The sequence below is a fragment of the Amblyraja radiata genome, chromosome 14 (genome assembly GCF_010909765.2).
Source record: "Amblyraja radiata isolate CabotCenter1 chromosome 14, sAmbRad1.1.pri, whole genome shotgun sequence".
Taxonomy (NCBI): Eukaryota; Metazoa; Chordata; class Chondrichthyes; order Rajiformes; family Rajidae; genus Amblyraja; species Amblyraja radiata.
The window spans coordinates 18,190,010-18,207,783 of NC_045969.1; the positions used below are offsets into that span (position 1 = coordinate 18,190,010).

Sequence of the window (17,774 nt, forward strand, 5' to 3'; positions counted from 1 at the left end):
TATGGCTGCTGAAGGCACTGGCTCACTTATCTTCATTGATGATACATCTGCTGATGATAGTAGCATAATTAATTCTGAAGTGTATATACACATCCCAGCTGCTCAAGTTCAAACAAATCCCTCAAAACCCATTGGCCGGCGGTTCAGTCTGCAAAAGGATATAGATAAGCTAGGTGAGTGGGCAACAACTTGGCAGATGAAGTTTAATACTAATAAATGTGAAGTCATTCACTTTGGGAAAAAAAATGATAGGGCAAGTTATTTTCTAAATGAGGAGGAGCTGCGTTGTAATGCAACGCAAAGGGATCTAGGGGTATTAGTACATGAATCACTAAAAGTTAGTATGCAGGTGCAGCAAGCAATCAGGAAGGCCAATGGAGTTTTGGCCTTTATTGCTAGGGGGATTGAGTATAAAAACACGGAGGTCTTGCTGCAGCTGTACACAGTATTAGTGAGACCACATTTGGAATACTGTGTACAGTTCTGGGGTCCATACTTAAGAAAGGATGTACTAGCCCTGGAGGCAGTGCAGCGAAGGTTTACAAGATTAATTCCTGCAATGAGGGGATTGACATATGAGGAAAGGTTAAGTAGGCTGGAACTCTACTCTTTGGAGTTTAGAAGAATGAGAGGCGATCTCATTGAAACATATAAGATCGTGAGGGGCCTTGATCGGGTGGATGCACCGAGGATGTTCCCAATGATCGGGGAAACTAGAACTAGGGGACATAGTTGCAGAATAAGGGGGGGCTCTTTTAAAACTGAGATGAGGAAGAACTTCTTCACCCAGAGGGTGGTTAATTTATGGAATTCACTGCCCCAGGGAGCAGTGGAAGCAGAAACTTTAAATATATTTAAGACTAAAATAGATGGTTTTTTAGCTGCCAAGGGGATAAGGGGCTACGGGGAGAGGGCAGGGATATGGACCTAGGTATGGTTAGTATAGTAAGACCTGAGTGATCTCCTGGACAAGTGTCGATCGCCTAGATTGGGGTCGGAGAGGAATTTCCCGGATTTTTTTCCCGAATTGGACCTGGGTTTTTATCCGTTTTTTTGCCTCCCCCAGGAGATCACGAGGTTTTTGGGGTGGAGAGGGGTGATAGCGGTATAAAGGGGAGGGTAGTGTCTTGTGTTCTGTGTCTTGTGTCTACTGTTTGTGGGTAAGTGTGTCTGTTTAGTGTTCAGCCATGAGCGAATGGCGGTGCGGGCTCGACGGACCTGGTGGTCTACTCTCGCACCTACTTTCTATGTTTCTATGTTTCTATGTTTCATTCTACAACAATGATCCCAAACATACTGTTAAAGCAACAAAGGAGTTTTTCAAAGCTGGAAAAGGTCAATTCTTGAGTGGCCGTCAATCACCCGATCTGAACCCAATTCAGCATGCCTTCTATATACTAAAGAAAAAACTGAAGGGGACTAGCCCCCAAAACAAGCATAAGCTAAAGATGGATGCAATACAGGCCTGGCTGAGAATCACCAGAGAAGATACCCAGCAACTGGTGATGTCCATGAATCGCAGACTTCAAGCATGCAAAGTCTATGCAACAAAATACTAAACATGACTACTTTCATTTACATGACATTGCTGTGTCTCAAATATTATGGTGCCCTGAAATGGGGGGACTATGTATAAACACTGCTTTAATTTCAAAATGGTGAAACCAAAATGTATAAAACTGGCCTTTAGTAAAATCTGTTAATGTGCACTTTATCCACATGTGATTTTTTTTCTATTACAAATCTCAAATTGTGGAGTACAGAGACAAATAAGTAAATGATGGGTCTTTGTCCCAAACATTATGGAGGGCACTGTATTAATTTGATATTATTCACAAAGCATAATCTAGCACCAGGAAATCCATGAAGCAGGATTGCTGCCATTTGAGAAACGCAATTTTTCCATCCAGTCGCAATGATAGGTTAGCACAAAACAAAGCCTCTATTTCCAGCTATGTAAGAATGTTGCCCAAATGATAGAGGCATCCAACACAAAAACAGGATGGATCCACCTCCCTCCTCCTCTCCCCCCCCCCCCCTCCTCCCCCCGATATCCTCACCAACCCTCTTACTCCCCCACATTAAACTATTATTATTAAATCCCATCTATTAGCGACAGACCCAATTTACCAGTTAATCAAACTTGTTCTGTTACCTAAGACTATTCTCCTTACTGTCAACAAACTTCTTTACTCTCATTAGTATTGCTTTTCTTAACTGTCTTTTTTATCACACGCCTAAGATTCCAACGTCAACATCTGATGAAGATAAGCAAAAGATTTATTCATTCAAGGATTGCCTTGTTCATGTCAATTTGGCTCAACATTAAACAGGTTATATACATGAATACTTGCAACTTTAACACAGATTTAACTGTAAAAGCTTGTACAGCATGTGGCCTTAGTTTCTGGCCCTCTTATAGAAACCTCAGCGTGAACTTATTATTATTTTATCTATTTCTCATTACACACTCAACGTACAAATGTTATCAAAGGTACCTGCAACTTTAATATCTCCTATGTCTTCAGACTTGGTTATGGGATTGAGGATATTAGGAATGTCAGTAGCTGGTGGATCAGAGTCTGGGATTAAACTGAACATGTTAGAAGTTGGCACCTCATGGTCTGAGGGAATAAGAAGAAGCCAGGTACAAATTTTAATCTTGCCCGAAAATGTTTTTATATCGTTTTGATGTACACAATTGTATTCCTGTACATTATTACACTGCAACAATGTAGAATAGTTAATCTAACTACTAAATTACTAAATGTATTCATGTCAAGCGATGAACTACACTAATTGGTAATACATTTTTACAGTACCAAACTAAACGAATGTTATGCCTAATTAATCCAAGTTACTCAAAATGATTTAAACAAATGGTATGACAATAGATAAACCATGCAGTAATATTTTTCCACTATGAATAATACTTTTTAGCACCACAATATTCACAAAGAGTAATAAAACAACAGACACTCCATGCAGCAGCAATGTTCCTACTACAGAAAAGTGATTTAGCATTTAATAAACATTACAACAGAATAGCTGAGAGCTGGTTGAATTCCATGCAGGTAGTGTATGGATAATCACAGACACTTTGCAGACAAGTAATCCAAACAAACATTTAACAGTGTACACATGGAATAGCAGCTTCAGAACTTTGCTTAACAATCTGGTACTTTGGCACAATCCTCTCCCTGTACATGGTTATTTATTCTTAAACTCACTTTCATGACAAAAATATTGCCATTAGTATGATTTCGATTTAGGGATTGGATGAATTACAATAGGAATGTTACTAAATACTAGATCAGAGCCCGAGTTTAAACTAAACAGGGTAGGAGGTGCAACAGTTGCCTCTATTGACTTTTCATGGACTCCAATGGTGTAGCATAAACCTCTACACATTTTCTAACCATTTGATACATGGATAGGAAAGACTATTGGATGGAAAGAGGGATACAGGCAAATTTGTGTCTAGCTTAGCTGGGTCTTAAATTCATTTTTAGAGGGTCAATGTGTTTTGGATCTTAAATGTAATATAATTATTTTGCAAATGTATATTGACTTTTTTTTTAAACAAGTTCAAAGTGTTACTGACAATTTGCAAATGCCCAACACATTCAGTCAACAACAGCTGACACATTGATACTAAATAAACTGTCAAAGACATCCTGTGTGTGCAGTGAGCAGTCTATGCACAGATTCAGTTCGTAGTTATGCCAAGGCACTGGGAGCTGGTACTTTGTGAACACTGGGTCATGGACCATACTGGAACTGTGTAACCCCGGGGCATGTAGCCAGTGATTTCAGCGCAATAAAAAATGTGCCCCAATTATTGATGAATTCATTCAATAATACGCCAATAATACGTCAACTGCACCCCCTCCACACACACCTGGATCTCCTGCCATCAGGCAAGAGATACCGTAGCATCAAAGCCCGGACTACCAGACTGCTAAACAGCTTCCTGCCACAGGCTGTGAGGCTGCTAAACAGTCACTCCACCTGATTCTGCGGCTTTGCACTGACATTTTAATAACTCTGGCACTGGCCACTCAAATCAGCTGCCCTGGACATTTTAATGACTGTTTTTACTGTATTTTAATGTTGCTGTTTTACCTGCTTTTATCTATTTATACTGTTTCATCAGAGACTGGATTGTTTTTACTGTTATTATGTGTGAAATGTTTTAAGTTTCATGGGCGATGCTCCGGTATTCCCTGGGAAACGTCTTCTCATTTTGCACTGTACAACTGTTGCTTTGCAAGATGACAATAAAGGTTGATTGATTGATTGATTGATTGATTGATTGATTGACAATAAAATCTGATATATATGGTATGATGAGAAAGTTCATGAGCAACATTCTTTCCACTATGTCACAGCTAATTATTACTTAATACACTTTTCAACAATATTGTCATTGGAGAATGAACAAACACTTTACAGCTAAGCAATCCCTAAACTCAGTAAAACGAGGACATTGACAAACTAACCTAACAAAGGTAAGCATAAAGTACAAATTTTAAGAAATATGAAGTGGATTTCCCATAAACTGTGCCACAACATTGAATGAACTGCATGCAAGACAGCATGTTGATATATTTTACACACATGCAATGTGAACACTGATTACACGGGGATTGTGTGGCATAGCATTAAAAGCATGCGCGCTAAACTTCTATTGCTTTAGCACATACCTAAACAACCAAGGAACAAATATTGGCAGAAATACCTGTAACGTCAAATTCTTTTATCTTAGCGCGCTCAGTTTCTGGGATTGGATTGATCACATTAGGAGTATCAGAAACCAGAGGATTTAGGCCTGTTATTAAAGTAAGCACTTTAGGAGTGCGAGAAGTTGAAACCAAGTGGTCTAAAGGGATAAAAAAACAGAATTCTTATTTTCTGAATCTATGTTGTTTCTGTGAATAATATTGAAAATGCTAGGCATCGTTGTTATGTAGTGATGCAGCACATCTGTTCTTACAGTGCAATAAAACTAAATATGCAAAACTAATGTAAACATGAATAATACTTTTCATAAAGTGCAAAATCAAATGAACATGATGCATTGCCTCATGAACTCAACATTACTCAAATGATCAGATATAAGAACAGATGCTCCATGCCACAAAATAACCAAGAGAAGTTGATAGACTTTGCTGGTCTCTAAATGTCATGAAATAAGAAGCATGGCCAAATAATTCAACAAAGATATTTAAATGCTCTCTTCCAGGAAAAATGCAACAGTGTTCATTTCCAATATTTGCAATGAAACTGAACAGTTGCCTGTAGACAGATTATTGTCAAATACTTGTTATACACTGGAAACTTGAACATAGTTTTAGTGGCAGTGCACCTACAGCACATGTTATTTGTCTTTTTAGCTCAAACCCTACAATCCATCACTAATTATATCCTCAATCAGAAATGTCTGTAACTTTGATATAGCCTGTCTTAATAACTTCAGATTTAGGATTTGGAGTGAACACAATAGGAATGTTTGTGACTGGAAACTCAAAGACTGGAATTAAATTTAATGCATTAGAGTGTCAGAGATCATCACATCATGACCCGAGGGGATAAAATGGAACTAAATGTCTAATTTAATTACTATCTAACAAAAATAATAAAACATTGTTTTGATAGACATCATTATGTGGAGTATAACTGAACCTTTCTTCATTCTGAGAATGTTAAGTGAATTTCATTGCAACCATGAATTGTGACTCTGGTACTATTGTCGTTGCAGCATTGCACAATTAAATCAATATTTCTCAAAGTTATTCATATAAAAATGTTACAACAACATGCAGTTACAAAGTTTTCACCTTTCAAATGGAACTACCGTTTAAGTAATTTTCCCAACAACACAGCAATGATATGCTCTGGACTCAAAACTCCATGAAATAAGTTTGTTGTCTAAATAACCTCAAACCAAATGCATAAATTTGAGGAGGAGATATGCGGTGGGCTGCTATGTTTATAGATGCTTTGGCATATTACTGAATAATTGTATGCAAGATAATGTATTCAGCAATAAAATTACTTCACATACAAGTAACTTGAACATGAATTTAACAGAAAAATTATGGCATAGAATTTATAGCATGTGTCAAAAAATTCTGCCACTCTAGCAATCAGTTAAATTCCCAAGTGAAAGTATTGTCAGAAGTACCTGCAACTTCTGTATCTCTCATTCTAGTTTGTTGAGATTCTAGGATTGGATCGATCACATCAGTAACCGGCAGCTCATGGTTTAACATTAAAGTAAACACGTTACTAGTGTCCGAGGTTGGCACCACCTGGTCTGCTCGGGATAAGGAAGAAGCCAGGTACAAAATTCTTAATCTTGCATGATGATGCATGAACTTTCATAAATTAATTATATTCCATTATAGAGCATTGTCATTATTACATAGCGAACTTGCATGGCTCCCACTGTCTCACCACAACCTCCTTATCCCTACTATCTTTACACCAGATCTATTTATTATTTCCTAACTGTTCCAAGGCCTTAACATCCCTGTTGAAATGTGATATATGAATTTTCTGAACTATGCAACATAATAATTAATCAAGTACAAGTACAAGTAAATTCCCAGGCAATATGGAAGATTAGTCATTTCCTGTTATGTCATGCAAGCTGTTATATTGACTATTAAATATTTTACACAGGAGCAACACAAATAATGTGAGACAGATCTATAACATAAAATATAATTTCCTGTTATTTTAACAGGCATCTCAACATGCAAATTATTTTTGTTCTGGCTGCAGTTTACAGTAAGGCACAAACATTATCAGAAATACCTGTTATTTCTGTATCTTCTATTTTAGTAGTGTCAGACGCGTGGAGTGCATTTGGAACATTTGAAATGTCAGTGACAGGTACGTTAATGTCTGAGATTAAACAGAAGATGTTAGGTATGTTAGAGGTCGGCAACACGGTCTGCTGTACTGGAAGTAAGCTGGATATTAAATGTTCAAATGACATAATTATTGTTGAAAATTGAACTTATTACAATTACATTGGAAGGTTTCCAATGCGGCAATAAATGTCACAGGTAAAACAGATTTTATGTAACACAAAACTATCCCGACAATATAATTGATTAAGTTCACTGATTCAATATCGTTCAAAATAATTTAATGCACGACATTACAAGAGACTCTCCACACTGCAACACTACATCCATTATTTAGAGGCTATTCATAATTCAATAAATCAGAAGAAACAGAGACTGAATAGGTTAACACATCACTTCTCAAACAAACTCAAAGTTTTATGAAATATGCTAATTTATTCCAGCATGGATGAGCAAAATGCTTAACTCCAGGTGATATGCTGTGCATTTCCCAATTCCCAATATCGGTACCAGAGCACAGAACAGATTGCATGTATTTTAGGATAGGTTTGCTAAAATCAAGGTCATGCATGGTGGAATGGGAAAAATGGGAATGTGGAAAATGATAGTGGGGCCCTGGGTTTGGCCAACAACGAAGAAGCAAATTAAGGAAATATATCTATGTGTGGAGTATGCTTGTTTTCCAGGCTCTTTCATACTTTACACCCAACCAATACAAATGTTCACATAAATATTCATGTTAAAGCATAACATGGCATCTGTGGCACATGTCCAGACTTTTTTCCTTAATTGTGATAAACATAAGCATGCAATTGTAATTATTTGCTCCATTGCTTACTTTAAACATAAAATACACAGATTGTTAGAACTACCTGTAACATCTGCCTCTCCTATCTTAGTAGGGTCAGGTTGTGGGATTGGATTGATCACACTGGGAATGTCTGTGGCTTGCCGTTCATAGCCAGATATAAAAGAGAACACTTTAGTTGTATGAGCAGTTGATAATTCATGGTCTTCTAAGGATAAAAAGGAAGCCAAATTACAAAATTCTAAATATTCTCTGATCATACACCTGCGCTAAGTAGTTTCCTATGTATATTAGCACATTGAACACTATAATTATTTAATTATTTATACAGTATAGAACAACGTCCTCCAGCCCATGGGAATTATACGAGAACCTCATAGAGCAATCCCATCAGTCCAATACCGCCTGTTTTTTCCTTGCAGCAATCATTCACATTGTTGCCAACAATAATGAACCAAGTTAAGGACTACATCTAAGGGCACAGTATGTTAGTGGTTTCCAGGCTCTTCCATGCCTTACACACAACCAATACAAATATTCACATAAATATTCATGTAAAAGCATAACATGGCATCTGTGGCATGTGTCCAGACGTTTTTCCTGAATTGTGATAAACCTAAGCATGCATTTTTAATTATTTGCTCCATTGCTTTTTATAAACATAGAATACACATATTGTTAGGACTACCTGTAAATTCTGCCTCTCCTATCTTAGCAGGATCAGGTTCTGGGATTGGATTAATCACACTGGGAATGTCTGTGGCTTGCCGTTCATAGCCAGATATTAAAGAGAACACTGTAGTTGTGTGAGAAGTTGACAATTCATGGTCTTCTAAGGATAAAAAGTAAGCCAAATTATAAAATTCCAAACATCTTATGAATGTACCCCTGCATTGAGTAGTTTCCTTTGTATATTAGCACATTTAACATTATCATTAGTTAATTATTTAATACAGTATGGAACAAAATCATCCAGCTCATTGGAATCATATGAGATGCGAACCGAACAGAACAATCCCATCAGTCTCATACCGCCTCTTATTTCCTTGCAACACTCTCTCACATTGTTTCAAACAACGAAGAAGCAAATTAAGGAAAGATATCTATGTGTCGAGTATGTTTGTGTTTTCCAGGGTCTTCCATAACTTACACACAACCATTACAAATATTCATATAAATAGTCATGTAAAAGCATACCGTGGCAACTGTGGCATGTGTCCAGACTCTTCTCCTTAATTGTGATAAACATAAGCATGCATTTTTAATTATTTGCTTCATTGCTTACTTCAAACATAAAATACACAGATTGTTAGAACTACCTGTAACATCTGTCTCCACTATATTAGTAGGAACGGGTTCTGGGATTGGATTGATCACACTGGGAATGTCTGTAGCTTGCCGTTCATAGCCAGATATTAAAGTGAACACTTTAGTTGTGTGAGAAGTTGATAATTCATGGTTTTCTAAGGATAAAAAGGAAGCCAAATTACAAAATTCTAAATATCTTCTGAATATACACCTGCGCTAAGTAGTTTCTTATGTACATTAGCACATTGAACACGACCATTACTTGATTATTTAATACAGTACGAACAAAGTCATCCAGCCCATTGGAATGATACGAGAACCTAATAGAGTGATCCCATCAGTCCCATACCCCCTCCTATTTCCTTGCAACACTCACTCACATTGTCGCCAACAATGACGAAGCAAGTTAAGGAAAGACCATAAGTGTACAGTATGTTTGTGTTTTCCAGGCTCTTCCATGGGCTTACACACAACCAATCCAAATATTCATATAAATATTCATGTAAAAGCATACCATGGCAACTGTGGCACGTGTCCAGACTTTTTTCCATAAATGTGATAAACCTAAGCATGCACTTTTGATTATTTGCTCCATTGCTTATTTCAAACATAGAATATACATATTGTTAGGACTACCTGTAAATTCTGCCTCTCCTATCTTAGCAGGATCAAGTTCTGGAATTGGATTGATCACACTGGGAATGTCTGTGGCTTGCTGTTCATAGCCAGATATTAAAGAGAACACTGTAGTTGTGTGAGAAGTTGACAATTCATGGTCTTCTATGGATAAAAAGGAAGCCAAGTTACAAAATTCTAACCACCTTCTGAATGTACACCTGCACTGAGTAGTTTCCTATGAATATTAGCTCATTGAAAATAATCATTACTTAATTATTTAATACAGTAAGGAACAAAGTCATCCAGCTTATTAGAATTATATGAGAACCAAACAGAGCAATCCCATCAGTCTCAAACCGCCTCTTATTTCCTTCCAACGCTCCCTCACATTGTTGCCAACAATGATGAAGCAAGTTAAGGAAAGACAGCTAAGTGTACAGTATGCTGTGTTTTGCATGCTCTTCCATGCCTTACACATAACCGAAACAAATATTCACATAAAGGCCTAGCATGGCATCTGTGGCACCTGACCCGAAATTTCTCCTTAATTGTGATAAACCTAAGCATGCACTTTTAATTATTTACTCCATTGCTTATTTCAAACATGGAATACATAATATTGTTAGGACTACCTGTAATATCTGCCTCTCCTATCTCAGTAAGATCGGGTTCTGGGATTGGATTAATCACACTGGGAATGTCTGTGGCTTGCCGTTCATAACCAGATATTAAAGTGAACACTTTAGCCGTGTGTAAAGTTGATAATTCATGGTCTTCTAAGGATAAAAAGGAAGTCAAATTACAAAATTCTAAATATATTCTGAACATACACCTGCACTAAGTAGTTTCTTATGTGAATTAGCACATTGAACACAACCATTATTTAATTATTTAATACAGTATGGGTCAAAATCATCCAGCTCATTTGAATGATACTAGAACCCAATAGAGCGATCCCATCAGTCCCATACCCCCTCGTATTTCCTTGCAACGCTCACTCACTTTGTCGCCAACAATGACGAAGCAAGTTAAGGAAAGACCATAAGTGTACAGTATGTTTGTGTTTTCCAGGCTCTTCCATGGGCTTACACACAACCAATCCAAATATTCATATAAATATTCATGTAAAAGCATACCATGGCAACTGTGGCACATGTCCAGACTTTTTTCCATAAATGTGATAAACCTAAGCATGCACTTTTGATTATTTGCTCCATTGCTTATTTCAAACATAGAATATACATATTGTTAGGACTACCTGTAAATTCTGCCTCTCCTATCTTAGCAGGATCAAGTTCTGGGATTGGATTGATCACACTGGGAATGTCTGTGGCTTGCTGTTCATAGCCAGATATTAAAGAGAACACTGTAGTTGTGTGAGAAGTTGACAATTCATGGTCTTCTATGGATAAAAAGGAAGCCAAGTTACAAAATTCTAACCATCTTCTGAATGTACACCTGCACTGAGTAGTTTCCTATGAATATTAGCTCATTGAAAATAATCATTACTTAATTATTTAATACAGTAAGGAACAAAGTCATCCAGCTTATTAGAATTATATGAGAACCAAACAGAGCAATCCCATCAGTCTCAAACCGCCTCTTATTTCCTTCCAACGCTCCCTCACATTGTTGCCAACAATGATGAAGCAAGTTAAGGAAAGACAGCTAAGTGTACAGTATGCTGTGTTTTGCATGCTCTTCCATGCCTTACACATAACCGAAACAAATATTCACATAAAGGCCTAGCATGGCATCTGTGGCACCTGTCCCGAAATTTCTCCTTAATTGTGATAAACCTAAGCATGCACTTTTAATTATTTACTCCATTGCTTATTTCAAACATGGAATACATAATATTGTTAGGACTACCTGTAATATCTGCCTCTCCTATCTCAGTAGGATCGGGTTCTGGGATTGGATTAATCACACTGGGAATGTCTGTGGCTTGCCGTTCATAACCAGATATTAAAGTGAACACTTTAGCCGTGTGTAAAGTTGATAATTCATGGTCTTCTAAGGATAAAAAGGAAGTCAAATTACAAAATTCTAAATATATTCTGAACATACACCTGCACTAAGTAGTTTCTTATGTGAATTAGCACATTGAACACAACCATTATTTAATTATTTAATACAGTATGGGACAAAATCATCCAGCTCATTTGAATGATACTAGAACCCAATAGAGCGATCCCATCAGTCCCATACCCCCTCGTATTTCCTTGCAACACTCACTCACTTTGTCGCCAACAATGACGAAGCAAGTTAAGGAAAGACCATAAGTGTACAGTATGTTTGTGTTTTCCAGGCTCTTCCATGGGCTTACACACAACCAATCCAAATATTCATATAAATATTCATGTAAAAGCATACCATGGCAACTGTGGCACGTGTCCAGACTTTTTTCCATAAATGTGATAAACCTAAGCATGCACTTTTGATTATTTGCTCCATTGCTTATTTCAAACATAGAATATACATATTGTTAGGACTACCTGTAAATTCTGCCTCTCCTCTCTTAGCAGGATCAAGTTCTGGGATTGGATTGATCACACTGGGAATGTCTGTGGCTTGCTGTTCATAGCCAGATATTAAAGAGAACACTGTAGTTGTGTGAGAAGTTGACAATTCATGGTCTTCTATGGATAAAAAGGAAGCCAAGTTACAAAATTCTAACCATCTTCTGAATGTACACCTGCACTGAGTAGTTTCCTATGAATATTAGCTCATTGAAAATAATCATTACTTAATTATTTAATACAGTAAGGAACAAAGTCATCCAGCTTATTAGAATTATATGAGAACCAAACAGAGCAATCCCATCAGTCTCAAACCGCCTCTTATTTCCTTCCAACGCTCCCTCACATTGTTGCCAACAATGATGAAGCAAGTTAAGGAAAGACAGCTAAGTGTACAGTATGCTGTGTTTTGCATGCTCTTCCATGCCTTACACATAACCGAAACAAATATTCACATCAAGGCCTAGCATGGCATCTGTGGCACCTGTCCCGAAATTTCTCCTTAATTGTGATAAACCTAAGCATGCACTTTCAATTATTTACTCCATTGCTTATTTCAAATATAGAATACACATATTGTTAGAACTACCTGTAAATTCTGCCTCTCCTGCGTTAGTAGGATCAGGTTCTGGGATTGGATTAATCACACTGGGAATGGCTGTGGCTTGCCGTTCATAGCCAGATATAAAAGAGAACACTTTAGTTGTGTGAGAAGTTGACAATTCATGGTCTTCTAAGGATAAAAAGGAAGCCAAATTACAAAATTCTAAATATATTCTGAACATACACCTGCACTAAGTAGTTTCTTATGTGAATTAGCACATTGAACACAACCATTATTTAATTATTTAATACAGTATGGGACAAAATCATCCAGCTCATTTGAATGATACTAGAACCCAATAGAGCGATCCCATCAGTCCCATACCCCCTCGTATTTCCTTGCAACACTCACTCACTTTGTCGCCAACAATGACGAAACAAGTTAAGGAAAGACCATAAGTGTACAGTATGTTTGTGTTTTCCAGGCTCTTCCATGGCTTACACACAACCAATCCAAATATTCACATAAATATTCATGTAAAAGCATAACGTGGCATCTGTGGCACGTGTCCAGACTTTTTTCCTAAATTGTGATAAACCTAAGAATGCGCTTTTAATTATTTGCTCCATTGCTTACTTCAAACATAAAATACACAGATTGTTGGAACTACCAACAAAGAAGAGTAGAACGGGGGTCTCAGTGTTGCAGTTGAATAAAGGGGACTATGGGGCCATGAGGGAGGAGCTGGCCAAAGTTGACTGGAAAGATACACTAGCAGGGATGACAGTGGAACAAAAATGTCAGGTGTTTCTAAGAACGATAGAGAAGGTGCAGGATCAGTTCATTCCTAGGAGGAAGAAAGATTCCAAGGGGAGAAAGGGACGACCATGGCTGACAAGGGACGTCAGGGACAGTATAAAAATAAAAGCGAGCGGGAAGCAAGTGAGCGGGAAGCAAGAGGATTGGGTAATGTTTAAAGAACAACAGAAGATAACCAAAAAGACAATACGGGTAGAAAAGATGAGGTATGAAGGTAAGCTAGCCAAGAATATAAAGCAGGTCCCACACAGGAGATTAGTGGGCAAAATTAGGGCACATGGTATTGGGGGTAGAGTGCTGACATGGATAGAGAAGTGGTTGGCAGACAGTAAACAAAGAGTAGGGATTAACAGGTCCCTTTCAGAATGGCAGGCAGTGACTAGTGGGGTACCGCAAGGCTCGGTACTGGGACCGCAGCTATTTACAATATACATCAATGATTGGGATGAAGGCATTGAAAGTAACATTAGCAAATTTGCAGATGACACAAAACTGGGTGGCAGTGTGAACTGTGAGGAAGATGCCATGAGAATGCAGGGTGACTTTGACAGGTTGGGGGAGTGGGCAGATGCATGGCAGATGCAGTTTAATGCGGATAAATGTGAGGTTATCCACTTTGGTAGCAAAAACAGGAAGGCAGATTACTATATAAATGGCATCAAGTTGGGAAAAGGGAAAGTACAAATGGGATCTGGGGGTTCTTGTACATCAGTCTATGAAAGTAAGCATGCAGGTACAGCTGGAAGTAAAGAAAGCAAATGGCATATTGGCCTTTATAACAAGAGGAATCGAATATTGGAGCAAAGAGGTCCTTCTACAGTTGTACAGAGCCCTAGTGAGACCACACCTGGAGTATTGTGTACAGTTTTAGTCCCCTAATTTGAGGAAGGACATTCTTGCTATTGAGGGAGTGCAGCGTAGGTTTACAAGGTTAATTCCCGGGATGGCGGGATTGTCATATGGAGAGAGAATGGAGCAGCTGGCCTTGTACACTCTAGAGTTTAGAAGGATGAGAGGATATCATTGAAACATATAAGATTGTTAAGGGTTTGGACACGCTAGAGACAGGAAACATGTTCCCGATGTTGGGGGAGTCCAGAACCAGGGCCCACAGTTTAAGAATAAGGAGTAGGCCATTTAGAGCGGAGACGAGGAAACACTTTCTCACACAGAGAGTGGTGAATCTGTGGAATTCTCTGCCTCAGAGGGCGGTGGAGGCGGGTTCTCTGGATGCTTTCAAAGTAGAGCAAGATAGGGCTCTTAAAAATAGCGGAGTCAGGGGATATGGGGAGACGGGTTTCGGCCCGAAACGTCGCCTATTTCCTTCGCTCCATAGATGCTGCTGCACCCGCTGAGTTTCCCCAGCAATTTTGTGTACCTAAGTGTACAGTATGCTGTGTTTTGCATGCTCTTCCATGCCTTACACATAACCAAAACAAATATTCACATAAAGGCCTAGTATGGCAACTGTGGCACCTGTCCAGACGTTTTTCCTTAATTGTGATGAACCTAAGCATGCACTTTCAATTATTTACTCCATTGCTTATTTCAAATATAGAATACACATATTGTTAGAACTACCTGTAAATTCTGCCTCTCCTGCGTTAGTAGGATCGGGTTCTGGGATTGGATTAATCACACTGGGAATGGCTGTGGCTTGCCGTTCATAGCCAGATATAAAAGAGAACACTTTAGTTGTGTGAGAAGTTGACAATTCATGGTCTTCTAAGGATAAAAAGGAAGCCAAATTACAAAATTCTAAATATATTCTGAACATACACCTGCACTGTAGTTTCTTATGTGAATTAGCACATTGAACACAACCATTATTTAATTATTTAATACAGTATGGGACAAAATCATCCAGCTCATTTGAATGATACTAGAACCCAATAGAGCGATCCCATCAGTCCCATACCCCCTCGTATTTCCTTGCAACACTCACTCACTTTGTCGCCAACAATGACGAAACAAGTTAAGGAAAGACCATAAGTGTACAGTATGTTTGTGTTTTCCAGGCTCTTCCATGGCTTACACACAACCAATCCAAATATTCACATAAATATTCATGTAAAAGCATAACGTGGCATCTGTGGCACGTGTCCAGACTTTTTTCCTAAATTGTGATAAACCTAAGAATGCGCTTTTAATTATTTGCTCCATTGCTTACTTCAAACATAAAATACACAGATTGTTGGAACTACCAACAAAGAAGAGTAGAACGGGGGTCTCAGTGTTGCAGTTGAATAAAGGGGACTATGGGGCCATGAGGGAGGAGCTGGCCAAAGTTGACTGGAAAGATACACTAGCAGGGATGACAGTGGAACAAAAATGTCAGGTGTTTCTAAGAACGATAGAGAAGGTGCAGGATCAGTTCATTCCTAGGAGGAAGAAAGATTCCAAGGGGAGAAAGGGACGACCATGGCTGACAAGGGACGTCAGGGACAGTATAAAAATAAAAGCGAGCGGGAAGCAAGTGAGCGGGAAGCAAGAGGATTGGGTAATGTTTAAAGAACAACAGAAGATAACCAAAAAGACAATACGGGTAGAAAAGATGAGGTATGAAGGGAAGCTAGCCAAGAATATAAAGCAGGTCCCACACAGGAGATTAGTGGGCAAAATTAGGGCACATGGTATTGGGGGTAGAGTGCTGACATGGATAGAGAAATAAAGCTTCTTTAGGTATGTGAAGAGGAAAAAATTAGTTAAGACCAAAGTTGGACCCTTGAAGACCGAAAAGGTGAATTTATTATGGAGAACAAGGAAATGGCAGATGAGTTGAACAGGTACTTTGGATCTGTCTTCACTAAGGAGGACACAAACAATCTTCCTGATATAGTAGTGGCCAGACGATCTGGGGTGACGGAGGAACTGAAGGAAATCCACATTCGTCAGGAATTGGTGTTGGATAGACTGATGGGACTGAAGGCTGATTTATCCCCAGGGCCTGGTGGTCTGCATCCCAGAGTACTTAAGCAAGCGGCTCTAGAAATCGTGGATGCATTGGTGATAATTTTCCAATGTTCTATTGACTCAGGATCAGTTCCTGTGGATTGGAGGGTAGCTAATGTTATCCCACTGTTTAAGAAAGGCGGGAGAGAGAAAACAGGGAATTATAGACCAGTTAGCCTGACATCGGTGGTGGGGAAGATGCTGGAGTCAATTATAAAAGATGAGATAGCTGAACATTTGGATAGCAGTAACAGGATCCGTCCGAGTCAGCATGGATTTACGAACGGGAAATCAGGCTTGACTAATCTTCTGGAATTTTTTGAAGATGTAACTAGGAAAATGGACAAGGGAGAGCCAGTGGATGTAGTGTACCTGGACTTTCAGAAAGCATTTGATAAGGTCCCACACAGGAGATTAGTGGGCAAAATTAGGGCACATGGTATTGGGGGTAGAGTGCTGACATGGATAGAGAAGTGGTTGGCAGACAGTAAACAAAGAGTAGGGATTAACAGGTCCCTTTCAGAATGGCAGGCAGTGACTAGTGGGGTACCTGCAAGGCTCGGTACTGGGACCGCAGCTATTTACAATATACATCAATGATTGGGATGAAGGCATTGAAAGTAACATTAGCAAATTTGCAGATGACACAAAACTGGGTGGCAGTGTGAACTGTGAGGAAGATGCCATGAGAATGCAGGGTGACTTTGACAGGTTGGGGGAGTGGGCAGATGCATGGCAGATGCAGTTTAATGCGGATAAATGTGAGGTTATCCACTTTGGTAGCAAAAACAGGAAGGCAGATTACTATATAAATGGCATCAAGTTGGGAAAAGGGAAAGTACAAATGGGATCTGGGGGTTCTTGTACATCAGTCTATGAAAGTAAGCATGCAGGTACAGCTGGAAGTAAAGAAAGCAAATGGCATATTGGCCTTTATAACAAGAGGAATCGAATATTGGAGCAAAGAGGTCCTTCTACAGTTGTACAGAGCCCTAGTGAGACCACACCTGGAGTATTGTGTACAGTTTTAGTCCCCTAATTTGAGGAAGGACATTCTTGCTATTGAGGGAGTGCAGCGTAGGTTTACAAGGTTAATTCCCTGGGATGGCGGGATTGTCATATGGAGAGAGAATGGAGCAGCTGGCCTTGTACACTCTGGAGTTTAGAAGGATGAGAGGATATCATTGAAACATATAAGATTGTTAAGGGTTTGGACACGCTAGAGACAGGAAACATGTTCCCGATGTTGGGGGAGTCCAGAACCAGGGCCCACAGTTTAAGAATAAGGAGTAGGCCATTTAGAGCGGAGACGAGGAAACACTTTC

The 17,774-nt window shown here is 38.9% G+C and overlaps 1 protein-coding gene across 30 annotated transcripts in view; it reads right to left on the reverse strand.

Annotated features, from left to right (window-relative positions):
• The window catches only part of LOC116980442 (ABI family member 3 binding protein), a 250,562-nt gene that overhangs the window by 92,347 nt on the left and 140,441 nt on the right, over positions 1-17,774 (reverse strand). For 22 of the 30 annotated variants that reach the window (XM_033032679.1, XM_033032666.1, XM_033032680.1 and 19 more), the window contains 13 exons: positions 15,079-15,222; positions 12,724-12,867; positions 12,111-12,254; positions 10,871-11,014; positions 10,245-10,388; positions 9,631-9,774; positions 9,006-9,149; positions 8,375-8,518; positions 7,751-7,894; positions 6,823-6,912; positions 6,188-6,319; positions 4,742-4,882; positions 2,499-2,624 (listed from right to left, as the gene is read on the reverse strand). In XM_033032679.1, coding sequence (XP_032888570.1) covers positions 2,499-2,624; positions 4,742-4,882; positions 6,188-6,319; positions 6,823-6,912; positions 7,751-7,894; positions 8,375-8,518; positions 9,006-9,149; positions 9,631-9,774; positions 10,245-10,388; positions 10,871-11,014; positions 12,111-12,254; positions 12,724-12,867; positions 15,079-15,222 — 1,785 coding nt within the window. Of the gene's footprint in view, positions 1-2,498; positions 2,625-4,741; positions 4,883-6,187; positions 6,320-6,822; positions 6,913-7,750; positions 7,895-8,374; positions 8,519-9,005; positions 9,150-9,630; positions 9,775-10,244; positions 10,389-10,870; positions 11,015-11,484; positions 11,629-12,110; positions 12,255-12,723; positions 12,868-15,078; positions 15,223-17,774 lie in introns of all 30 variants that reach the window. The other 8 variants (XM_033032660.1, XM_033032675.1, XM_033032674.1 and 5 more) reach the window with 8 other exon arrangements.